This window comes from Protopterus annectens, chromosome 1.part0 (assembly GCF_019279795.1).
Source record: "Protopterus annectens isolate FY-2018-M chromosome 1.part0, PAN1.0, whole genome shotgun sequence".
Lineage (NCBI taxonomy): Eukaryota > Metazoa > Chordata > Ceratodontiformes > Protopteridae > Protopterus > Protopterus annectens.
Genome location: NC_056725.1, coordinates 832,591,571 through 832,618,347, shown reverse-complemented (window position 1 = coordinate 832,618,347; position 26,777 = coordinate 832,591,571). Strand labels below are relative to the sequence as shown.

General features: G+C 42.7%; 1 protein-coding gene across 7 annotated transcripts in view; it reads left to right on the top strand.

Moving 5' to 3' along the window:
• Positions 1-26,777, top strand: part of ARID1B (AT-rich interaction domain 1B) — a 1,953,609-nt gene that overhangs the window by 212,943 nt on the left and 1,713,889 nt on the right. Inside the window, exon 1 of one of the 7 annotated variants that reach the window (XM_044063526.1) lies at positions 8,734-9,023. The exons of 5 other annotated variants lie outside the window; for them this stretch is intronic. Coding sequence is in view for 1 of the 2 variants with exons in the window: in XM_044063519.1 (XP_043919454.1) it covers positions 9,155-9,169 (15 nt within the window). In the remaining variant the exon portion in view is untranslated. Of the gene's footprint in view, positions 1-8,733; positions 9,170-26,777 lie in introns of those variants that run through there. One more of the 7 variants, XM_044063519.1, reaches the window with a different exon arrangement.

Genomic DNA, 26,777 nt, shown 5'->3' with positions numbered 1-26,777 from the left:
AAAGATATCTTCGAGTGACTTTCCACCTATATGTGGTAGTACGTGTCTTGAAGATCTATGGAGCACATCCAATCGTCTTTTTCTAAAAGTGGAAGAATAGACTGAACCGTGACCATCCGGAATTGTTCTGTCTTTACGAATTTGTTTAGGGCACTGAGATCCAGAATTGGTCTCCAGTCCCCGGTCTTTTCTGGCACCAAAAAGAATCTTGAGTAGAAGCCGGATCCTGTCTGGTCTGGGGGGACCATTTGGATGACTTTTTTGAAGCAGCTTTGAAATCTCTATAGCTGCGGCCTCTCTTTGACTGGGTGGCTTGTCGGGTAAGGTGGGAGTGGATAATAATGGAATATGGTATCCTCTGGTGATGATCCTTTGTACCCAAGCATCTGTGGTTATGGTTTGCCAGGCGGAAGGGTACAAGGAAAAACAACCCCCGACAGCTTCCAAAGGAAAGCAATCGGGCCGCTCCCTAGGAGCGCTGATAGGGCTGCCCAGAGAAGGATCCGCTGGAGCCCTGGTTTCAGGAACCTCCCCTGCCCAGAAAGGGGCGTCTTCCGTTAGAGTTCCCCCCTCTGCCTCTGGGGGAAAACTCAGCCCGAGTGTCATGGAAAGGACCCTGGGACTTTTTGTGCCACATTTTCCCACTCTTCTGATTCCTAGAATAGAACCGCTGAGGAGAAGATAAGCGGACACCCATGGCAGATAGGGCCTTACCATCTTGTTCACATCTGGTCAATGTATCTTTTACCTTGGACGCAAACAAAGTAATGGTCTCAATAGGGGCATTAAGGAAGGAAGCCTTGAAGGGGTCAGCAAAATCACAAATGCGCATCCAGGCATGGCGTCTCATGACTATTCCTGCACCTGCAGCTCTTCCCACTCCCTCAGTAGCGTGGGATATCAAACGCATTAAGGAATTAGAAACCGATTCTAGGGCTGCTGAGAGGCCACTTTGTCACGTACCTCATCAGAAACTGCTCCTGCCAGGGTCTCAGAGAGTTTGGACACCAAGTCTCTCTGTAGCCTTGTGAAATGTGCCAGGTAGTTCAAGCACCTAACAGCAAAGGTAGATGATGCAAAGACTCATTTCCCTAATATATCCACTGCCCGGGATTCCTTATTTGGCGGAGGAACAGTCTGGCTCTCCTCTGCCAGTTCTCTTTTTGTTGTGGCTGCCACTACCATGACATCTACAGGGAGACCTTTCGACCAATGGGAGCACTCTTCTGGTGGAGAAAGGATTTTGTCTGGCCTACGAGGTATGGCTTCCACAGAGTCCGGTGCCTTCCACGCACGCTGCATGATGAACTTGACAAGCTCATCGACAGGTGGGATAACCCAGGAGGTCGGACGCGAAAAGCCTGCAGGAACACAGACTCCTCTGAGGAAGGATTAGAGGATTTCCATTCACCTCTCCGTATTAAAATTTCGAGGATGTCACCAAAGGAAACCTCGTCAGAAGGTGAACATGGGGACCTCTCCCCGTCATCGCAGAATGTGTCTTCAGTCAATGACTCCTTCATGGAGTCCATGTGTTTCCTTTTACATGTAGTCTTGAGTTCAGCTTCCTCAGTGGGAGACTCTGGGGAAGACTGTAAAGACAGAGTTTCCCAGGGGGGAAAGGCCTGAGAATCTTGCACCTGATGTGCGGGGGTTCTGATTTGAGACAGCTGAGGCTCAGAGGAAGTAGTAGTCCTTGACAGAGGCAGCCATGGAGCAATGGCCAGTGTCCTTCCCAAGGACTGTAGGATCGGTCCGCCCCAGGAGTGATGCTTCGGCATCTCCACAGAGGTCAAAGGAGAATAGGTAGGAGTCTGTGGAGAAGGGTGATCAACTCCAGACGGGAGAGGCACTTTTGGAAGGGCGGGTATTCCTCTGGCCAAAAGCAGCTGGTCTACAAGACGTACCACATCATGTTCAGAAAGGCTTCTGGTAGACCTCATTGAAAACCCTGAAGGCGATTCGGGCCTGTCCAAAAAAGGGCTAGCATCATCACTGACAAGGGATGTCAAAAAGGGGGTTGCCTGCACCGGAACCATCGGTGCTGAAAAAGCCTGCACCAAAGTAATTGTTGGTGCCGAAGGGGTCTGCGCCAAGAAAACTGTCAGTGCTGAGGGGGTCTGCATTGAGAAAACTGTCGGTGCTGAGGGGGTCTGCACCGAGAAAACTGTCTGTGCCAAAGGCGTCTGCACTGAGAAAACTGTAAGCACCAAAGTTTCTGGCAGCCATTTTCTGCTGATTGTCTTCATTATTGAGAGTAACAAGGCCTCCTGACCTTCTGTAGTAGGAGTGATTGGGTAATAGCAGGGGCTGAGGAGTAATCTGATCTTCCCAACTCTTCCATTCTTACTGCTATATAAACCCTGTGTCTTATAAAGGCTTTGCTTGTATTGTCAGACTCTGGATTGCATTGCATAAGTGGAAATTCCTTAAGATTCCAAGAGCAGGCTAAGTTATTTCTTACCCTTATTTCACCGAATTGCATTTCTGAAACGCTTATAATTGTGCTATACAGTTGATCTACTATGTTTTTGCACTGTTATAAAGCTATTTTTTATTGTTTCACTGCATTTATGTACTGTTTTAAACTGTTTTAACATTACTTAACTGTAAACTGCTTTTTCATATTGAGAGTTGTATTTTCTGTTTGTGATTGCTCTGTCCGAACATTTATGTGCATTTTTGTCTGTTAAAAGCATTCTCTAGTCTGCTCCTTGATCTGTTTAAAACTTTCATTTAGTGGCTACAGCAGTTGCCCGCCCATACTGTATATTTGATCTGTGACACTCCTCCCAGTCTAGTGTCATTAGTTCACTCAATCTAATAGAGAACATTTGTGAAGGCTAACCCACTCAGATTCTTAACGTTGAATTAATTTCTGTTCCAGCTTTCTCCATTTCCACTTTACTGGAAAAAAAAAATTCTAAGCTCGCTTCCCCCCTTTCCTGTGGCAGGTCAGACACGGATTTGCTGTGTCCAGGACTGTTTGTGAGCTCCTAAGCCCCCCCCCCCCCCACTTAACTGGGGTTAAACTATTCCTGGCACCATAAAGTCTGTTTTTCAAAATTTCCCTTGCAACTAGCCAGCTTTTTAGTTTTAGCACTCATCTGTTTCTTTGATCTCAGCACTTGTTCAGAACTCATTGTAAGCACTAAGTAAGTTACAAATTACTACAGCACTCAACTTTCCTCACTTGTCTAGAGGAAAACAGTTTTTAGTACTTAATAAATAAGGCATGTCTAAAGGTCAGCTCCCGGTGTTTTCTCCTGTCTACCTGATGAATATGGGCATCTTGAGACAATGCAGCAATTGCCTCATGTACACAGACAACCCTCTCCTCCTACCACCCAACACTACGACTTGTGAGAGATGCACTTGTATAGCCAAACTGGAAGTAAAGCTCTCTTTACCAAAGACAGGTCTAGACAGTCAAGAGGAGAAGGTAAACACTTGCACCGCACCACACTCATCACATAGTCCCTCAAAACCTACACCACCAAAACACACACACAGAACCACAAAACACACACCTACATTCGCGGAGGCTCTCTGTACTAATCTGCCCAAACAGAGACCTCCAAAGCAGAAATGCAAGCAACCTCCACCCCCCAACACAACCCAAATGACACATAGTCCACATACTCAGTGTGCCACTCAACTACAGCCCATAAGGCATAACGTACCCAACACTCTAGTCATAGGTGACTCTATAGTCAGGCACACTGATGTTCCACTCACCAGGCTAAACAAGGAAAAAGTTACTGTCAGCTGCCTGTCAGGTGCCAGGATCTGCCACATAACACACCCACTCAGGTCACTCCACAACAAGTACAAATATGACTCTGTCATTGTCCATGTTGGTGTGGATGACCTGAGACGTACCTCCCTGGACTACATGAAAAGAGACATGGAGGAGCTCCCTGATCTTGTAGCCCAGGCCGGTATGACCCTAGCCCTGAGTAGCATCCTGCCATCACCCAGAATGACACCACAGTACAAGGACAAAATGACTGACTTTAACAATTGGCTAAGCTTCTGGTGTCATTCTAAGGGAATCCAGTATCTGTCTGCCTGGGATGACATGATCGACAGACCACGCTGCTTTGCCAGAGATGGCCTGCACCTGTCGCCCTTGGGATTCCGGATACTGGCAAAGGCTCTTGCCACCCCTATAGTGCCATTTTTAGGCAAGGGTCAAATGACAAATTCACCACCGTAACAGGTACAAGCAAGCAAAATCTGAGGGTAATGCTACTCAATGCTAGAAGTCTAAACCTCAAAATGCACTCACTCGAGGCACTCCTTAAAATGGAGAACATTGACATCTGTGCAGTGACAGAGACCTGGTTCAAAGCTCCAGAGAGCATCCCTGCATTACCAGTCTATAATTCATACCACACCTTTCGGCCACTAAACCCAGACCAAAACACTAAAGGTGGAGGCGTGTCCATATTCATTAAGGATATCCACACCTCCAAGCTAGTTGCTCAGCATAATGCATCCGTGATTATCCAAGTTCAACTAACTCTGGGCAAAACCGCAATCCAGATTGTAGCTTGCTACAGACCCCCCACCATGCCCCAGGATTCCCACTCCTCTTTTCTTGATACACTGGAAAATATAAAGGAACAACCCAACACTCTAATAATGGGTGATTTCAACTACCCTACCATTAACTGGGAAAACTACTCATGTACCAACTCTTTTGCTCAACGTTTTCTGGAAATCATCAATTCCAACGCTTTGGATCCACTTATCCACACCCCCACCAGAGGCAGCAATATCCTAGACTTGGTCATCACCAACATGGGTGGCCGGTGTTCCACACCAGAGGTCAGCTCCTCGTTGGTCAGATCAGAGCACAAGCTAATCACCCTAGACATCCACTTCCCGCTCCCACCCCCCATTAGGAAAACAACCGTGAAAAATTTCTCCAAAGCCAACTTCACGCTTCTTAAGACAGAAGTGGCAAACTTCATGACACCCATGCAGATGGATAATAGAGGTACAACTGCTGAATCCTACACAAATGCACTTTATAAGCACTTACACGAGTGCATGGCTTATGCTATTCCTAAGAGAACCAAGATGCTATACTCCAAAAAAAGGAAGCCAATCTGGTGGTCTTCTGCCATAAACAAACTCTACAACAGAAGAAAGAAACTGTTGCAAAAAAGAGTAAAATCCCACGTTTGGAGGAACTCCCTGGTCAGCCTCAGTAAGAAACTGAGATCCCTCATAAAATCCTCCAAAGCTAGTTATGAAAACAAAATTGCCACGGATTCTAAAGACAACCACAAAGCATTATATAGCTATGTTAACAATCTCAATGGCAACACTCAGATCTGCTCTGAGTTACAGCACAATGACACAATATACAGAACCAGCCGATATTGCCAACATCCTGACAGATAGGTTCAGTGCTAACTTTACCCCCCTCTCACCCCCTAAAGGGCCCATCTTTTTACCGGAAGAATGCAAAGTTCCTGTAATCACGGTTGCACAGGTAAAAACTTCACTCTCCAAAGCCAAGAACACAGCATCCATGGGACCTGACAACATCCCAGGCTGCCTTCTACATGAACTACAGAATGAACTGGCACCCCACCTAAGTACCATGTTCAATCATAGCCTCACCTCAGGCTTTGTGCCCATTGAATGGTGCACCGCGACAGTTATCCCAGTCCACAAAGGGGGGGCCACAACAGACCCCGGGAACTATTGCCCCATTAGCCTGATAAGCCTTGTCTGCAAGGCCATGGAACGTATCATCATGGAACTCATAAACAAAGACATTGGAGATCTCCAAACCCTGGACCCCACACATAGAGTACAACGCCTCTTTTGGTATGTACCTCACAAGACATCTACAACAACTGGAAAGGCCGCAAAAATACCTCACAAAGAGGATTACTGGCCTCAAACAGATGCCTTACGCAGACCGTCCCAAAAAACTCCAGCTTTACTCCATTGCATATCGCCTACTCAGAGGCGATCTCTGCCTAACATACAAAGCTATGTCAAACCCAGAGTTGCTGGACATGCTCCACTTAAAGAAATCCCAATCCCTCCGAGCTACACGCTCTAGGGACCTAAACCTTGTCACCACAACAAACAGAACGTGCTGGAGGGATAGATTCCTGTCCCAGAGACTTCCTATACTCTGGAACAGACTACCTATGTCAAACAGAGCTCCTCATTAGCACTCCTCAAGAAAAATCTTGATGATTGGATGGGTAATAGGAAATTCACCCCGGGGATCACTTCTGTGGTTCAGCTTGACAGGGGCACAGGAAAATCATTTTCTTGGGTGGCGAAAGCCAGGCTACATTTTTGGCTAGGCTTGTATAGGCCCTAGGGCCAATAGCCTAGTACCTACCTATGAACCTAAGGTGTCTGTGCAGAGAAAACTGTAGGCGCCGAAGACGTCTGTGCTGAGATTTCTGTCGGTGCCAAAGACGACTGTGCCGATATATCCGTTGGTGCTGAGGAAGTCTGCACCGAACTAGTCAGTACCAAGAAGGATGATGTCTGCACCGAAAGCAATGGTGTAGAAGGACCAGCAGACATAATCGGAGACAGAGTCAAGTGAGATGGAGCCGAAGCAGCAGGCACTGATGACTCTGACAATTTAGCCTTTTTATGTCTCACTTCCTTAGGGTCTCCAGAGGGAGACGATGGAAAGGACTCAGACCTTTTAAGTTGATTGGCAGTTGGAGAAAAAGACCCAAAAATAGCCTCACAGAAGGTGGTCTTAAGGAGACCCTTTGGTACTAGTTTATTTTTACGTTCATTCAAGGTCCTGGCAGAAAGCCCTTTACAAATCTGACAGGGTGGCATCAATGTGAGATGAGGCACACCCAAACAGTAAACACACAAGTCATCAAGCCATGTGTGTCAGAGTGAGGCACCTCTTAAAACCTCTAGTCTCTTTCTTCTCAGACATTATATCTACATAAAAAATAAAATTAAAGATATTTTAGCCACCTATACACTAGTAGTAAGAAAAGACTACCAACATTTGTAGTAGAGATACCACAAAGGTACAAAAGGTAGATAATAAAAAAAAACCTACTTAATAAAGTCAAAAAATTAACAAATCTTTAAGAAAAATCTGAAAAATTATCTAAAAAATGCACTTAGCTGGAGAGGAATGACTGCACACGGCTGAACAGCAACGCGGCAAACTAAATCTGAGGAAACAAGGAGAAGGGCATGATGGGTAAAATCTTAGCTCGAGAGGTTTGTGGCTGACGCCAGCTCGGTTCCGAGGTCAGAACCAGATCCCATACGGAAGGGATAAGCGAAGATTAACAGCATCAGATGTGGTGTTTGAACCCATTGATACTCCTCAGCTGTGATCACTTTGGCATTTTTTTTGGTTGCTCTGTTACACTGGAGTATTGAAGTCGAGTATGATAACATATTTAGGTTTTAATTGTTCTTTTTTGACAAGAATACTTTCAAAATAAATTATCAGTGTAAAAAAATGTTTAGTATACTTAAGTTTTTCATTCAGCAATCAAGTTTTAACTTGCTAGGTACACTTGGAATAGTTGTTGTTTGGCTTTCGGCTTTTCCCGGTTAGGGGTCGCCACAATTGGCAGTTGTTTTTTATGGTGTCGAGTTGCCAGCCCGACGTCCAACCTTCAACGAAGGCACGCCCATTCAACGCATGTCTTTCGAACGCCCACTCGACCACGGGGAGGATATGCAGACTCTACAACACTTTGAATAGTAATACATAAAATTTGTAGCATTATCTAGTACTTTTCTGACAGGTAAAGCAAAGTTGTTTTCCACTTTTAGTAAATAGGAAGGAGAGGTAACCTTTTACAAGATTAGGTCAGAATAACATGCTGCAGAACTGACATTGTGGGGGTTAGGATGTCATTACTTACACAGAAACCTATATTATTGTATATAAAATGTTTGATCTAGCAGTGATGTTGTCACTCTGACCTCCCATCTGCAGTTCGAAAGGGATTTCTGTTGTGCTTTACAAGACAATACGGCGAAGTTGTTCTCAGGATGAAACTGTACTGTATCATACTGGCTTCTGGATTACCGTAGGAATCTATTCATGATCAGGCTTTCACTGGGAAATACCATTAGGAGGAGAGGTCTAGCTTACCACTGCTGTGCTGATGACACCCAGTTTTTCCTCTACATCCTGTAGGAAAAGTTGACAAGTGTGTAGATATTTGCTGTTGGTTTGGAGGCCATTAATTGTTGGCTGATTTTTTTCCAGATTATTAACCTTGATTTTTTTTTAAATGACACGGGTACATGTACAAAAATAGAAAAGAAAGCAAACCATAACACCTTCCATTATTTGCATGCAATATACATTTTCTTCTTAACAATTTTTGTTTAAGCCATCATTACGTAAATTGCTCGTTTCATGCCTTTTCCTCCTGGACGTTTATTCTGCATGGGTTGTGCCCCCAAATTCATTTATTTCCAAAAAATAAATAAATGTTTGCTTCTTTTCTAAAGCTCCCCCTACATTTTCTTTTTTTTTATCTACTCTGCGATCATTACTTCAGTTACAGTTGGTTTAGACTTTGTTTTCTAAACTCTAATAGTTGCGTTTTTTGGCAACCAGTTGCATTAAACTTAGTAAACCTTTACTATTTAAAGACAATTCAAATGATTTAACTCTATGGCACAACTAAACACAGCACCACTCGCGCTGTTGCTAACCACTCCTCTTGCTGCTCCGGTACCGGAAATGGGTGCACTCCTTCCTCTAGTTGACGACAAAGGAATGGGGACACCTTCTTTTGAAATGCTACCGCTTCCTTCATTTTGCGACAGCATTTCAATTAGTCTCGTAAGGTCCCCTTCTCAAAGAACCCACTTCATCCCTCAGTTGAGCTACTTCCGAAGGGGCACCAACTGGATCTAGCCAGGCATTCCCTTTAAGCAAAAGGTTGTTCTGCAATATATTCGTGTTGTTCAGGTTCTCCATCATTTCCAGCCTGCTAGTCCGATACCACCAGTTAGCCGTTAAACACAAAGTAAGTGTCTGAAAGTGAATGTACGATAGGAAGGTACGGAAACGAAGGGGATGGAATGGGTGACAAACGAATGGCAAAAGAAAGCACAGTCGGTGCTACAAGTAATACAATAGAAGGGCGTAAACGTGATAATGGCACAAAAGCAGGTACTGTCTTTGTTGATTCTCCTGTAGCTCCGGTTGCGAGAGGGTGTCAATCACCCAGTGAGGGACCACATTGTAAAACGTTTTTTAAAAGTGTTATGGACAAAGTTTTTGCTTTCAACAATTTAGAAGATGGATGTGAGCAAGAAAAGAAAGTAGTACAAGTTAGAGACTACCCGACGTTAAAAGAACTTATTTTCTTCTTAGAGAAAAAACTATGTAAATGTTTGCAAATTGAAACGGGGTACTTGAGAGAATGTATAAAATTAGAAATCGTGCCCCAAGGTTTGAGGATGTACAAGTTCCCTTTTGGATTATGTCATAACTCTGAAATTGCTGAATTTATTTGTTTTTTGACAAGTGCGGCTTTGAATGGATGCTACTTATAAAGTACAACGAAGGTATTTTTGAAACCCTAGGGGCAATCTATTAGTGAAGTACCTCGTAAGATGCGCAGTAGCAAGTCCCGCCCAAACCACGCCTTCTCAGAGATTTCCTGACTGCGCGGTTAAACTAATATATATTCATGAGTGTGTTGATATAAATATTGATATTTTTGTTCGGTGCAACGATCGTAAGTGCATAGGAATGTCTGGTGTGCAACTCTGCAGTGTTTTTTCATGTACTAAAGTTAATGTCTACAAATTATTTCGTGTTCTACTGACGCTTCTCTCCAAAACTAATGATGTGGGCGGACTGTCTGGAGTAACATGCTTTCATTTCTTCCAGGAATTATTCACATGCTTTTTCTTTAAACATAGTTGTGCACCTTCACGTTTTGTTTTGTGATGCATATTAACAAGGTAGCTGTTGTGCTGCAGGTTTTTGTCCACGTTTGCAGTTCGCCTGTTATTTTAGTACTGGCTTATTTTCCGATATGTAATTATAGACTTGTGTGACCTGGTTACGTGGAAAGCCTACCATCCAGTCTCTGTAGTGGAGAATGTACCTCTCACTCTGTTTGACTCACTGGGTAGTCAGAATCCCATCTAGGATTTGTTCCGGTGTTTTTATGGTAGCTTAACGGAGTCTTTCATTGACGTTCTGAAGTTGCCCCTGACTGCTGTTCCACACACCCGAGTGGGGTACTCTCTCCAGATCTTCCCAACCACTCCATATTAACAGTGTCACAGAGAATGCGAATAATTCGATTTATTGATTTTTATCTGCATTTTTTACTGTGACTGAATTTGTTTATATGTGATGGTGCAAAAATGTATCTCTTTGTAGTCTGACAAGTACAGGAAATTAAGAGGATAGTGGTAGGTATTAGTTTCAGAGACAATACGTTAATATAGGACATTTTATTTAGTGTCTGAGAGTGGATAGATAAAGCAATACAGCGTCACATTATACGAACAGTAATATACTATAGCAAGCATAACCTATTTTATTGTATGAACCGTCTTCAGTTAGTCATGTAATACCTTTGTGAACTGCATCGTTGGTTGTTACTGTAAAATGTATATAGCTATAATGCAAATAATTGTCCATCACAATCCTTTCATATAGTTCTGTTTAGAAGTAAGAGCTTTGTATTAGTGAAGTGCCTCGCATGATGCGCTGTATCAATATGCGAGAGATGCAACCAATGTATGCATGATGTCACACGGATATCTGCATACCCGTCCGTCATCGGTCGTTTCCACACCCATTTCTCCTGTCAATCATGTACACGCCCACTTCTGCGCAGAAATGGGTGTGAGGTACTACGGTAATAAGCCCACCGTAGGTTTAGCAATAGACGATTTAAATAAGATGATTTTGAATGACTTGTTTGATCAGTACAAGGTGTTATACGAGAAAATAGTGGAAAAGATACAGCGTAATAAAGTTTTTTTATTAGGAAGCAACGGAAACTTATTTCCAGAAAAAGGCATACACTGTTCCACTTTTTCATGGTGTTGAAGGTACGAAAAGCACAAAGATTAGGGAAGGTGACCGGTCTCCGTCAGGGAACGTCCATATTGGGTTAGATACATTGTACTAATTTTCCCTAGACCGAAGGGGTTTCAACCAGTACGCTGGTCAGAGAGACTGGCCATCAGATTGCAACAGACTATAGATTCAGGGCAGAACCAACAACTGTTTCTATTGCAAGACAGTCGCAGGAACGGGGTAGTGAGGAGGAGATAATTGAATATTGTAAAGATGGTATAGTAGGGTCCTAATAAATGATTTAAATTATACAGCTATACTGACCTGCCTTTAACCAAGAAGCATTTTTCATTATTTTCCAAAGGGTTTAAATTTGTTCCGACAAGGCTAGGAGATGTAGCAAATTCCTTGGTAGAATTAGAATTAAAAATGGTCACTAGGAAACTGAACTAGGGTTGCCACCTTTTCAGATGGGCAAAGTGGGAAATTTTTGGTACAAACATCAGATTTCACAGGCTGACACATACCCACGGTCAGTACAAAAGTTAGAACTTAAATTTATTGCCTAAATAAAAGCTTATTCTTGTAGCATTTTAGTTGCTTTTTCTGTTTCTTATAACATTTAGGTATGTTAGATACAGAATAACTGTTTTATGCAACTATTGCATAAAATATAGGAAATAATTTTGTCCTAAAATCTCAGGACATTTGCCATTTTTACAATTTTTTTGTCAGGACACAACTGCCCAAAGAGGGACTGTCCCTTGCAAAGTGGGACAGGTGGTAACCCTAAACTGAACCTGGGAGTTTTTTTAAGGATCAGAATAGAAATAATGAACGAACAACATGTATATCTTCACAGTTAAAAGAAGTAGCACCTTTAATACCCCTTTGCACACACTGATACAGCTGTTTGAGAAGGCAGTTAAAGAGGAGATATATAAATTTATTTTCTGAGGAAAAGATGTATTCGAAACTTTCTAAAAAAAAATTCTGAGTGCTTTAAGAACGAACAATGATTTAAGAGTAATGAAACCAGGGGGGAGGGGTCCATAAAAGTATACCAAACCCACCATTTAGGCCAATAGTATTAGCTAGGGGTTCTAAAACTCACCTTATTGCTGTGTTAATAGACAAATGGGTAAAAAGTGGTAAACACTACTCGCCTGGTTACTTTTTAAGTAAATTCAGAGAATGTATGAAAAAAAAAATTTTTTTTTTACAATTGATGTGGTAGACTTTTTTCCACAATACCCAAAAAGGAGGGTTTACACCATTTCCTCAACTCCAAATACACATCCAACAGATTTGCACCTAACGTCCTCTCACTACCATGTATTCTACACACACAGTCTCCTCTTCCTCATCTATCTTCCCCTTCCATCCCATTAGCCCTTCAAGCTTGTTCCACCTTCATGTGGAGCTTCTGCTTTATATCTGCTTGAGTTTAGTCCAATATTTGTATATAAGATTTAGGTATCCGAGTTTAGAACGGTATCGGTTTGAGCTTAGTACTATCTGTATATAGATCATACTTTTGTTTCTAGCTTCTAGCTAAATATTGGTATATCTGTTCATTACTATGTTTCATATTGTATGAATAGCTAATGTTTGCTGCAATATGTATTATTTGCTATTTTATGTATATTCAGTTGTTCTTGTACTCTGCTGCTCATTTATTGTTCTGTGGAACATTTCTCCCCGGGCCTCCACTGAAACAGGACCTGTGTCCAGTTGGAATTTCCCGGTAAACAAATGTAAATAAAATAAATTTCCAAGAGATTTTATGGCAGAGGTCTTCCTTATTAAAGGAACAAATTTATGTTGTTGGGAGAATTGGTTGAAATTGTGCTAGAGAATAACTTTGTTCATTTTAAAGGCGAGTACTACCAACAGATCACAGGGATAGCTATGGGGGCACCATGTGCCCCAGCCTTTGCTAGTATCGTCATGTTAGGATGGGAAAAGGAATTTGTGTTTCCCAGCCCATTTGCTAAACCTATACATTACGTGAGATTTTTGGACAATATCAGAGTAATGGTGAGTGTGGAAGAGAGTACAGACAGGATGGAGTGGATGGAGAAGAGTGTCGGGAGTGATTTGTGACAGACGAGTACCAGTAAGAGTGAAAGGGTAGGTCTACAAGAGGATAGTGAAACCAGCTGTTATATGGGTTGGAGACAGTGGCATTGACAAAAAGGCAGAAGTCAGAGCTGGACGTGGCAGAGTTAATGATGTTAAGATTTGCACTGGGTTTGACGAGGGTTGACCAGATTAGGAATAAGTGCAATAGAGGGTCAGCCCTGGTTGGAAGGAGACAAAGCCAGAGAGGCAAGATTACGTTGGTTTGGACATGTGCTGAGGAGGGATGCAGAGTGTGTTGGGAAAAAGATGCTAAGGATGAAGCTGCCAGGTAACAGGAAAAGAGGAAGGCGTGTACTGTGGTGAGGGAGGACATGCAGGTGGTTGGTGTGACAGAGCAAGATGCAGAGGACAGGAAGAAATGGAAACGGATGATCTGCTGTGGCGACCCCTAATGGCAGCAGTCGAAAGAAGGAGAATATTTATTTTGTGGGACGGGACAGGAGAAGATTACCAAAATTTGTGGACTACCTGAACAGTTCAAGTTATTTTAAGTTCACTTTTATGCTTGTAGTTATGAAGGGATTAGTAATTTAGATACGTGAATATCTATCTCACACTACTTGTGGTTTTTAAGTCAAATATTTTTAGGAAGGATACTTTTTGTAACGCTTATTTGCATTACACAGGTAACCACCCACAGTCCCACAAAAGGAGTTTGGTTAAAGGGAAAGCTATCTGAATAGCTAGGATGACATCGGTGTATGATGACATTTGGGGTGATCTTGTAAAGTTTAAAGGAAATGTTAACTGATAGAGGGTACTCAGAAAAAATGATTGACATTCAAATTAAAGAAGTATGTAGAATGTGGAGGACAAAATACCACTTTTTTTTTTTTTTTTTTTTTTTTTTTTGTAATGAAATGTTAAGGGCAAACGAAATCCCCCAGAAATTTCAATATGAAAAAGCATTAGTATTAGAATACAATCAGTATTCTAACTATATTAAGGGGCCCCTTTTGGTATGTACCTCACAAGACCTCTACAACAACTGGAAAGACCACAGAAATTCCTCACAAAGAGGATTACTGGCCTCAAACAGATGCCCTATGCAGACAGTCTCAAAAAAACTACAGCTTTACTCCGTCGCATATCGCCTACTCGGGGCGATTTTTGCCTAACATACAAAGCTATGTCAAACCCAGAGCTGTTGGACATGCTCCACTTAAAGAAATCCCAATCCCTCCGAGCTACACGCTCTAGGGACCTAAACCTTGTCACCACAATAAACAGGACATGCTAGAGGGATAGATTCCTGTCCCAGAGACTTCCCATACTCTGGAACAGACTACCTATCTATGTCAAACAGAGCTCCTCATTAGCACTCTTCAAGAAAAATCTTGATGATTGGATGGGAAATTCACCCCAGGGATCACTTCTGTGGCTCTGCTCGACAGGAGCACAGGAAAATACATTTTTTGGGTGGCAAGAGCCAGGGTGCATTTTTTGACTAGGCTTATATGGGCCCTAGGGCCGATAGCCTAGTATCTACCTATGAATTGGGAAATTCACCCCAGGGATCACTTCTGTGGCTCTGCTCGACAGCTGCACAGGAAAATACATTTTTTGGGTGGCAAGAGCCAGGGTGCATTTTTTGACTAGGCTTGTATGGGCCCTAGGGCCGATAGCCTAGTATCTGCCTATGAATTGTGAAAAAGCATTAGAATACAATCAATATTCTAACTATATTAAGGGAATTGTGAAAAAGCGTTAGTATTAGAATACAATCAGTATTCTAACTATATTAAGGGAATTGTAAAAAGAAATTGGAATATTTTTAAAGTTAATAAGGAGATTCATGGAATAGTAGGACAGGAACCTGTTTTTTCCCATAAAACCAGGAAAAAATTGTAACAGTTGTTAGAGGGATAGGATCCCAATTCAGTAAATAAGGGGATGATAACCTGTGGCTGTTGTCAGTGTAATTATCTAGTAAAAGAAAAAAGCAAAGTATTGGCCAGCACATTACAAAGTAAGGTGGATTTTGCTTACGGAAATTGTGGAACGAGTGAATTAGTTTATTTAGCTAGGTGAAAACATTGTACGGCCTTCTATATAGGGAAAACTGAAAGGGCATTTTAAAAATAAGAGTATATGAACATGTATACAATATGTGGATAGATTCAAATGCCCTGTATAGACATTCTAGTATATGCAAACATTTTAAGCATTTTACCTTTGGAATTTTGGAGAAGGTAAAAATTAACCCTAGGGGTGGTGACTGGCAGAGATTGCTTATGAAGAGGGAACTAATGTGGCAGACTAAATGCCACATTACCAGAGCTCAATGACCCAAGTTTCCATTGCACCAATATTGTGGGAGAAAGCTGATATTTTAACAACTTTTGAAAATTTGATTAAAAGTTAAGCTACAGTTTTTGACTGTATTGTTTGGTATATTAACAGACCTTTTGGACTTTTATATTAACATCGGCATGTGGGGTTGTTTAAGAAACAAGTTAGTCTATTTAACTGAAATTAATTGTGGTATAATGTATAAAAGGAAGGAGTATGGGTACTTTATCTGATGAAGTCTCTCTTGGGAGAAGTAAGCGCTTATGACTTGTAGGCTTATACTTTTTAATTGCATAATCCTGCTGGTTCGGAATTTTTTGTGTTTAGATTGTCTACTGTTCCAAGGGTCTTCATCAAATGCCTATCTCCTGTGGTGGCCTACTGCAGGGTCCAAGAAATCCCAATTTTCCCGTACCCGATGACCTTCTGATTCAGGCAGAATGCTCTAGATCCCTGCATTGCCAACTGTACAAAATCATCTCCCTCCTGCAGGCACTGGGATTCAACATAAACTTTCCCAATTCCAACCCGAGTCCTTCCCAGGGCCAGGTTTTCCTAGGGTGCAGAATAAGGACAGATGTTATAAGGACATTTCTTTGACCCGATACCTGTCCACCGTCCTCAAAGCTGGTCTGTCATATGTTCGTTTGAAAACATTGAACGTTAATTTATCGAAATTTAAATGTTCGAAGTTTCATGCATCGAACATATAAAAAAAAAAATAAATAAAAAAAGGGGGAACTTGCCTGGTATAAGCAGGGTGGCAAGCATTCCCTTTGCTGCATTGTAGTGCGGTCTCAGAGTTGGTATATTTAAAGAGCGGGGTGGAGGGGGTGCAGGGGGGCTTGCCCCTCTGCCTACAATAGTTTTTGGGTTTTTTTAAGTACATATGTTCAAAGTTTTATAACTTCGAATTTCGAATATCATAAAATCGAATTTAAATGTTCTAAGTTATAAAACTTAGAACATATAATATAGACCCCCTCAAAGCCACTGCTTTGACAGCCAGGCAATACCTCAAGGTACTGGAATACATGGCCTCCACTGTTGCCATGTCACCTATGGCAAGACTCCACATGAGAAAATTGCAGTAGTACCTCAAGTCTGTATGGACCCAACATTCACACCCGTTGGACTTCATCATCCCCTTCCTTCCTTGTCTGAGGAAGGACATTCTGTGGTGGTTAAACCAGGTTATACTCAACCCAGGACTTCCACTACAACTCCTTCCCCCATCCATGGGATGTACACAGATGCCTCAGATCTGGGCTGGGGGGGGCCACTTTGGGCAGCCTCCGTGCAGGGTACCTAGTCCCAGAGACATTCAGGCAGGAACACATCAACATCAGGGAAATGAGCATATTTGCCGTGACAGCTTTTCTTCATGCCCTAAAACAAGGGCCCCTGAAGTTGTTCACAGACAGTCCTACAGTTCTTTGGTATGTGAACAAACAGGGAGGAGCCAGATCCTATTTGCATTGCAGACTTGCTCTCCAGGCCTGGGGCCTGGCAGCCCAACACGAATCTCGCTGCAGGCAGTTTATATCCCTTCAGCTCAGAACATTCAGGCAGACGCCTTGAGCAGGTCCATTTCACAATCTCCCAAATGGATGCTTCACAGAGATGTGCTTCTGGACATTCCCCACAGGTGGGGTACACCTCAAATAGATCTGTTTGCCTCCCCCGTGAACAGACAACTTCCACTGTTTTGCACCAGGCTACCCAGTCCCTTAGCAAGGGCGATGTATGTCTTCTCCATCTCATGGAATAGGATGTTTTTCTATGCATTCCCCCCTTCCCATTACTTCACAAACCAAAAATCTTGCTGGTGACTCCCTTTTTGCCAAGACAGCATTTCTTCCCCCTCCTTCTGTGTTTAGCTGGGGGCAGTCACCTCAGGTTACCTCTGAGTGGACCTTCTTACACAAGAAAAAGGGGTCCCTGATTCATCCCCACCTGGACTCTCTGAATCTAACCCTGTGGGTGACGGTGTAAAGGTGCCTGGAAGATATCCGTATTCTGAGGATGTGCTAGTAGTCCTGCAGGAGGCCAGGAAACCTAATACTAGGAGGTCTTAATTGTCTAAATGGAAGAGGTTCTCCATGTGGTGTCAACAAAAACAGCTAGACCCATTGCAAAGTGAGGCCCACTTAGTGCTGTCCTATCGGTGTGAAGTCGTGCACGCAGGGTTGCATATTCCTCTGTTAAAGCACACCTGGCTGCTGTTTCAGCCCATCTGCCTCTTGATTCTCCTGTCTCCCTTCCAATTTATTCTTTAAGGGTGTACTACACCTCAGACCCCCTAGGAGGCAAGTCCCTCTTCTGTGGGATCAAAATTACATTCTACAGAAACGCACTGTTGTCCCCTTTGAACCAGCTTCCAAGGCATCTCTGAAACATTGTACCTGGGAAAACTGCACTCCTGGTGGCCCTGACAACAACCAGAAAAGTGTCAGAACTCCATAGCAACACCTCCCTTCCTTGTCTTCCACAAGGATAGTGACCCTGAGGACCAAACCCTCCTTTTATGCCCATGGTGGTCAATGAGCTATCCTTTTAAATCACCTTTTTCCTCATCCCCAAAATGACAAGAGTATCTTGCATTCCCTTTATGTTCACAGACAACTTAGATTTTACTTTGACAAGACTAAGGCTACCACCCCACAGCCTTGGGAAAGGCTGTGACAAAGGAGACCATTTCTGTTTGATCTCCAAAGCTATATTCTTTTGCTACACATTCCATGGAAAACTACTCCAATCCAAAATTAAGGCCCACTCCACTAGAGCCGTGGCTTCATTTGGGGCTGTTTTCAAAGGATTGGACACTGCTTTCAGCCTAGAGGCAGGTACTTGGTCATCTGTCCATGCCTTCGCTAAACACTACAGGTTGGATCATGTCTCCAGATGCAGAGTAGGGTTTGCTAGGGCAGTCTTGCATGGCTTTGTGGAGAGTAGCTCCATACCACCACCCTCTTCTTCCCTGTGAACTTTGGCACTCACCCAAGAGTTTGGAATACTGCAATATGAGAATAGAAGGACCTAGAATAGTTGTGTAAAATCTTACCATAACACTAGATGTTCTTCTCTTCCTTTATCCCCTCTTCTCCATTTGAACAGTCTCCTCTTGGATCACATAGAGCCCATACAGCTATCCTGGGACTGGGGTCCGACTGGAGCATTCTGGTCTGAGGAAAGGTATGTGCAGACGTCACTTTTATGGCCCACGCTCCCTGGGCCAATGTCAGATGTCCAATGTACCTAGCAGTGACTACAAGCTTTTGTATACTGGCTGGACGCTCGAGTAACATGAGAGGAAAACTGAAGAGTTTGGAATACTGAAGCATGGAAGAGAATGATGTCTAAGATTTTACATAACATTTCTTTCCTTGGTTGAAAATTAAAATTCTTTTGCTCTTCCTTTTTTTTCAATGCTTTCCTCCAACCTTACATCTCCCTGTGGCTGTTTTCCATACCGAGTATCCTGGGGCATAACCTTTTACCAGGTGGGCCTTGTGAACTCCACCTTGGTTTGAATCATTATGAGCCTTGGGGAGCACTAGTATTGACCCAGGAGCCATTGTCTCTAGCTGTGGGTGTGGCTAGTACAGTGATGTTAGGATGCTGTTACCAACCCCCTGTTTTTACTCATGATGTGACATGTGAGACTCATGATTTCCACCAGAGGTTGTACAGGCACCAAACCCACCCTTCCTTCTGTGATAGAGAAGCTGGCCATCAATCTTTGTCATATCCACACCCTTCCCACCTAGTGCTATTGGTGGTTTGATTGTGTAACTGAACTCTGATCACTGGTGGCCCAGATAGCTGCTCTGCCTCATGCTGTCAGGCTGGCTTTCTTACCTTTTCATTTTTACATTCTCAGGCAAATTTTGTGTTGCGGAATGGGTGGGGCTTAAGTTGCAGGAGTGTCACATGATAGGGTGGGCTTTTTAAAGGAAAGCAGCCTATATCTACTATGCAAGAGGTACTGTTTTGCATTCTGCTTCACAGATAACCTCAAGGTATCAAGTCCAGTGGTGAATCGCATCACTGTGCCTTGTTTATTAATTTTATAATTTTGTGGATATTTGCCTTGATTTATAGTATAGAGGGATGGTGCCATGACTGCAGTGTAGATGACTGGAATTCAGTTAGCAGCCCTGCCATTGGAGGTGCTGGATAAGGAGAGGGGAAATGAAGGGGTGTGACCCCCACTGCTCTCCCGGGGGGGGGGGGTGCGGAAGGGTTATATGCACTCTGGGCATACTGAACGAGTGTAGTTTTTTTTGTGGAGACTATCTCCTGCATTTGAGATTAGTGGCCTAGGATGCAAGAGAAATGTGTCCCTTGCAGAAGTGAGGCACCCTGTTCCTTTGTGGTAGTCGAGTATTCAGCACGCACTGATGGCTGCCTTAATCATGGCCCTTCCCAGCTGGCCCTCACCCAGTGAAGGGGAAGGAATCTACGATTAACTTCCAGATGACTGACGGGCAGTAAGCATAAGCAGTAAGCATAAAAGTGTTGCTATTTAAAACAAAAATGTGTATATATATATATATATATATATATGCATCTAACCAACTTACAAGCGAGATACACAGGGTTTGTTTATGACCAGTAACAAATGTGTTCATAGGGTGGCTGCATTTAGTGTTGTTGCCTCACAGCAAGAGGTCCTCTGGTTCGATTCTTGGTTGGGGTTCCTTCTGTGTGGAGTCTGCACGTCCTCCCTGCGATCACATGAGTTTCCTGTGGGTATTCTGTTTCCTCCCACATTCGAAAGACCTGCAGTAGGTGGATTGGGCACTGTAAATTGACTGTAGGTGAGTGTGTGCATAAGTGAGTAGTGCGAATGAACTACCACTGCAGGCTAGCCACTTGGCGGTGTCAGTTTTGGTTCAAGGTGAGTGTCACTGTGGAAGTGACACCCTGACCCCATTTGCAAAAATGGGAAAGGGGTTGAAGATGGATGGATGGCTGTGTTTTTATATTGGCTCCAGGGGGGGAAAAAAACTTTGTTACTGTGTAATATCATCATTCCTGTTAGGTTCAGACACTTGCTTTCATCTTGTAGTTGGACTAACCCCAGCATTAATATTGACACTGTACACTCTCTTTTTGAAACTTTTTGCTTAAGTGGCTTTTATTTGCAAATATGAAATGTCTCTCTTCACTGTATGCATTTCCTTCTCTCTATTCTGACTGTAAGAGCACACCATATAAATAGCTTTAAGTAGCTTGTCTTGTTCTTATCAACTTTTGATGTTTGTCTCAGCATGTCATTTTGACTTTCCTTGAAATCTTGCATTATTTTTTTTTTGGAATTTGTCAGATAATTTTATTGTATCATACTACCATTGATGGCATGTTCTGTGACTGATTAGTCACAGAAGAGTGGGCAGCATTTTATGACGGGAAACTTGACAGCTGTAATATAATGGCTCCCAGTTTGCAGTCATCTGCGCACTTTGTTAGCCAGAGTCCCTTAATGTTGGCATGTACTTCAGAGAAGTAGATGCCAAACAAGAGTAGTCCCAGGACTGAACCCTGAGGTACTGCACTTGTCACTTGTCTGGAGCTGGATTTGGAGTCTGCTACTTTTACAGTCTGGGTTTTGTCAGTAAGCCAGTTGGAAACCCATCGAGTGATGTAGGGATTTATGCCCAGCTTAGTAAGTTTATCCGATTCCAGAGGTCGAAGGCCTTGGCGAGATCCAGATAGGCTGTGTGGGCTGCCTTATCCTCGTCCACAGCTCTGGAGACTGATTCGAAGAAGTCCGATTCAGGAGACAAGATCGGCCCTTCACAAACCCAAACTGGGTGGGGTCCAGGGTTTGAAGGTTGCCAATGTCTGTCTACGTTCTATGGGTTCAGTGGCTGGGCAGTTGTATATATGTTCTTTTAGGCCTGAAGAATGAGTAGTCTGAGACTTCATTTAAGTACTGTGGGAGTAACTGCCAAAAGTTTGGAGCTAGGACTGAGAAACTGTGGCTGGTAGAATGTAATTTGATAGAGGGTGTTTGCAGAGGTGTGCTACCTCTGAATTGGCTTCAAAGGCTGAAGTAGTAATAAGCTTTGTTGTGGAAAGGTGGGGGTCATAGCTCTCAACTGTCCAGATTTTCACAGAACGGACAGATTTTTTCCCTCCTGTTTTGTTCTGTTCCTCCTAGAATTTGTGGCTTTCTGGCATATCACTGAAGATTGAAGTCACTAATGAGACATTTGAGTTTCAGACTTCATATCATTCAGAAAATATATAATACATAACTGTCATTCTAACCACTTTGTGTTTATAGGAGCAATATTCAAAATCTGTTATTTTTTGGGCCTTTGTCTCCCCATTATTTTTGCCTTTATCCATTTTTCTTTAACTGAGGGGTTGAGAGTTATGGTGGGGGTATCTTGACAAAGTAATTTGAAAAGTAGGGAGCCATGGAAAATGGCTAAAGAAAATGAGAGATTAGTCTTGCCGGATACCCGGGTATCCAAAGGACTTGGTGATTTCTTTAGGATTATTGTCGAAGTCTTTGATATTGTAGGGATTGGGGAATTTGACAGTTCTTTCTTGGGTACCAAAAAGTAAAGTAGCAGGAGGTCATTTTGAAACTTTTTCAAGGAGTTGAACTGAGAGAAGATCTATAGGTGATTATATTAGAGTATTGGAGTAGTGATAGTTGATAAACAGCCAAGGAAAGTTTGAAATATAGAAAATAGGGTACTGTTAATGGGACAGCAGTCAAAATGAGGGGTCGATGTGAAGTCATTGCTGCTTATTCTTTTCTGGATTTAAGTTTCTGGTCATCCTCGCAATATTATTGATTTTTCTATGGAGAAACACACTTTTGTGAAACCGACTTGTAACGTTTTTCTTGGAGCACAGCACAAATAAGTATGTGTTTTACATTATTTTGTTTTTATGACAGTTTCTCAGTTTATGATATTCCTTTCCTATATTTATACATTTGAAAGCTATAGTAACGTAAACCATAAAAGTTCAATACGTGTTTACAGAAACCGTAAGTGCATGTTTTTGTAAAATTATACTATTTGTTTAAAATCATAACTTGCCAGTTTTTATTTTAGGCCATTGTTAGGTTTCTCTGCATTTGTTCAGGCTGCTTTCCATTATCAGGGCAGCAGGCATGTGCAAACATAAAGTCGAAGTTGTTGGCAGATGAGCTTTGCTGATTATATATTGACAAAAATGGGCACTTTTACATTTTGTGGTCGGGGGAGCTAGAGAGCAAACTGTAAATATTTCTGAGACTTTACGTTTATTTATCTGTAGGGCCACATGGCATGAGTAAAAGAAACCAAACTAGGAAGTAGTTGACAAAGCTCTTTGCCTCTGCCCATCAACAGAAAATGAAACAAAATAAAGGAAAGGAATTCTTTAATGCATTTCAAGCTGTGTATGCAGATATGGCTTTGTAAACCATATCTGTGAGTTAATAGGCAACATAACATTGTGGAATGTACTTGTCAGATTAAGTTATGAAGCCTGCTTTCAGTTCTGCCATTCCTGTTTACAATTTCATGTATTTATTTGTTGACCTCGTTTATACTGCTTATCCACCTGAACTGTTTCATAGTAAGGCCAGGAGCATTGTATGGTTAACAGTATGCAAATGAAGGTTGCCAACTGATACCAATCAGTTGTACTGTCCTTAATTTAAGTTGTACTTATTACCTTAGTTTTGTTATTAAGAAAAGAGAGGATTAAAAGAATGAACTAAAAGATTATGTCTTGCTGCGTATTTTTCTGTGGTTCTAATTTTGTGTTCCTTGTGACAGTACAACTTATTTTCTCATGTCAGTAATGCTTCTTTAATTGTTCTGTTCTGGTTGTACTTTTGGCTGCGTTGTTACAGTACTCCTACTTTATCCTCACAATGCAGCGCAAATGGGAAACCGTTTTTATCAAGTCGCTCATCAACTTAGATAGTAATTCAAACCAGGGAAAAAGAAGCAGCAGCGAGTTGAGAGCATTGTGACTTGCAAGGAGAAAGTAGTAGTGCTGTGACAACCAGAGCAGATGTACTATCACAACAGAACAACAATAAAATAAGCAGTAGTGACGTGAGAAAATGAGTAGTACTGTTACAAGGAACCCAAAATGAAAACCACAGAAAAATATGCAGCAGTGACTTGACATCAACCACACATTCCGCCTGCTGCCCATTAATGGGAAAAGTATCAAAAATAGTATGGGAGCAAGAATGGAGCCTTGTGGGACTCCTGAGTAAGTGTGGGAATGTCAGGCCCTAAATGTTCTGTTGCAAAGGATATCTGAACTACAGTGTGAAATCTATGCCAATGTGTGTGACTTGGAGACAAATAAGCAAATATCCGTTATCTACCATGTCAAAAGCATGTATTAAGCCAAGCATAGCTCCAGTCAGATTTCATTTGTCCACATTAAAATGTCATCGGTTAGAGTCCAGGGTGATGTCAGGGTGTTTTTCCCAGCCCAGAAGTCCTGTTTTGAGAACAAGTGATAATGTTTTGTAGATAATTTTAGTTGGTTAAAATTTTCTGTATTTTACCCAAGTTTGGATAAATTGGCTGGCTAGAGATGGGCTGGAAGTGACTGTAGGAAGTGGGATTGGATTCTTTAGTTAACAGTCTGACAATAGGATTTCTAAATAGCTGGCATAGTACTGTTGTTGAGGAAGAGGTTAAAATATGTCAAGTGGTTTAATGATGTGGTCTCTGCAGTGTTAAAGTAACCATGGGCAAATGTCGGGCCCACGTAGAGTAGAATTAGTTTGCATACCCACCCACCCCGTAATACCAAAGTAGAATATAATTTTGTTTAGATTTTTTTAAGTAAAAGGGTAGAATGAATTCGAGTGGCCTAGACTATGTTGGGGCTTAGTGTTGGTGGGTGTTGTGACAAGTAGCCTCAATCCTCAGAACTAGTGCCACTGGGGGATATGCGTATGGAGGATGACAAGTTACACCCACTGCATTTCCAGATGCAGCTGTCTGCATAAAATGCAATTTATCTTAAGAGCACATAGAGACCACGGCCAGTCTGGGGCTGGTTTCTACCACTTTCTCCATATCCCCAATAAGACTCCCCCCCCCCCCCCCCCACTGGCACAGCTATAGAGTTGTGATCTCAGCTGAGTGGCCAAGCCAAGATCTCCAGCACCCACTCTGTCCAGACAGTGCTTCGTGTCCCTGTCCAAGTAACACACACACACACACACACACACACCTGGGAAAGGCTGGCACAGGTTTACTAGCATTTTGCATAATGCATTTATGTAGGATACAGCAGATTGTAACTGTTATATTGTCCATCTGCATGGGTGTCATGAAGTTCACCACTTTTGTCTTAAGAAGCATGAAGTTGGCTTTGGAGAAAATTTTTACTGTGGTTTCCTTAATGGGGAGTGGGGGTGGGATGTGGATATCAAGGGTGATTAGCTTATGGTTGGATCGGACCAACGAGGAGTTGACTTCAGGTGTGGAACACCGGTCACTTATGTTGGTAATGACTAGGTCTAGGATATTGTTGCCCATGGTGGGGGTGTGGATAAGTTGATCCAGGGCATTGGAGTTTATGAATTCCAGAAAGCGTTGAGCTAAGGAGTTAGTACACAAGTTTTCCCAGTTAATGGTGGGGTAGTTGAAGTCGCCCATTATTAGGGTGTTTGGTTGAACCCTAATATTTTCCAGTACATCAAGAAAAGAGGAGTGGGAATCCTGGGGGATCTGTAGCAAGCTACAATTTGGATTGCAGTCTTGTCCAGAGTTAGTTGCACTTGGATAACCTCAGATGCATTATGCTGAGCAACTAGCCTGGAGGTGTGGATATCCTTAATGAATATGGACACACTCTGCCTTTGGTGTTTCAGTCCAGGTTTTATGGCCGAAAAGTGTGGTATGAGTTATAGCCTGTTAGTGCAGGGGTGCACTCTGGAGCCATGAACTAGGTCTCTGTCACTGCACAGATATCTATGTTCTCCATTTTAAGGAGTGTCTCGAGTGAGTGCATTTTGAGATTTGGACTTCTAACATTGAGTAGCATTACCCTCAGTTTTTGCTTGTCTGTTCCTGTTACGGTGGAGAATTTATTTGAACCTTGCCTAAAAAAGGCACCATAGGGGCAGCAAGAGCCTTAACTAGTGTCTGGAATCCCAGGGGCGACAGGTGCAGGCCATCTGTGACATGTCATCCCAAGCAGACAGATACTGGATCCCCTTAGAATGACACCAGAAGCTTAGCCATTTGTTGAAGTTGATCATTTTGTCCTTGTACTGCCGTATCATTCGGGGCGATGGCAGAATGCTACTCAAGGCTAGGGTCATACCTGCGTGGGCTACAAGATCGGAGAGCTCTTCCATGTAGTCCAGAGAGGTACGTCTCGGGTCATTCACACCAACATGGACAATGACAGTCATATTTGTACTTGTTGTGGAGTGACCTGAGTGCGTGGGTTATGTGGTGGATCCTGGCACCCGACAGGCAGCTGACAGTAACCTTCTCCTTGTTTAGCCTGGTGAGTGGGACATCAGTGTGCCTGACTATAGAGTCACCTATGACTAGTGTGTTGGGTACGTTGTTTTGCCTTATTGGCTGTGGTTGAGTGGCACACTGAGTCTGTGGGCTGTGTGTCGTTTGGGTTGTGTTGGGGGATGGAGGTTGCTTGCGTTTCTGCTTTGGAGGTCTCTGTTGCTTAGACAGATTATTATTGAGAGCCTCCACTAATGTTTCTGTTACTGTGTGGATTTTGGTGGTGTAGATTTAGTGAGACTGTGAGTGTGGTGTGGTGCAAATGTTTACCTTCTCCTCATGACAAGTTCAGTCTTGGTTGGAGAGAGCTTTACCTCCAGTTTGGCTAGATAAGTGCATCTCTCACAGGTTGTAGTGTTGGGTGGTAGGAGGAGAGGGTTGTCTGTGTACATGAGGCAATTTCTACATTGCCCCAAGATGCCCAGATTCATCAGGCAGACAGGAGAGAACACTGGGAGCTGACTTTTGGACATGCCTGAATAAAAAACTATTTTCCTCTAGATAAGTGAGGAAAACTAGTACAAGAACTGTTTTTCTCTAAGCAAGTGAGAAAAGTAAGTACAAAAACTGTTTTCCTCTAGGTAATGAGGATTGGGTGAGTGCTATAGTAATTAGCTTATTTAGTGCTTACAAGTTCTGAACAAGTGCTGAGCATGAATAAGCAAATTTAAGTGCTAAAACTAAGAATTTGTATCTGCACTAAACAAGTTAGAGGACAGAAACAAGTGCAAATACAGGCTTTCAAATCAGAAAGTTGAGAGAGATGGAAGAGG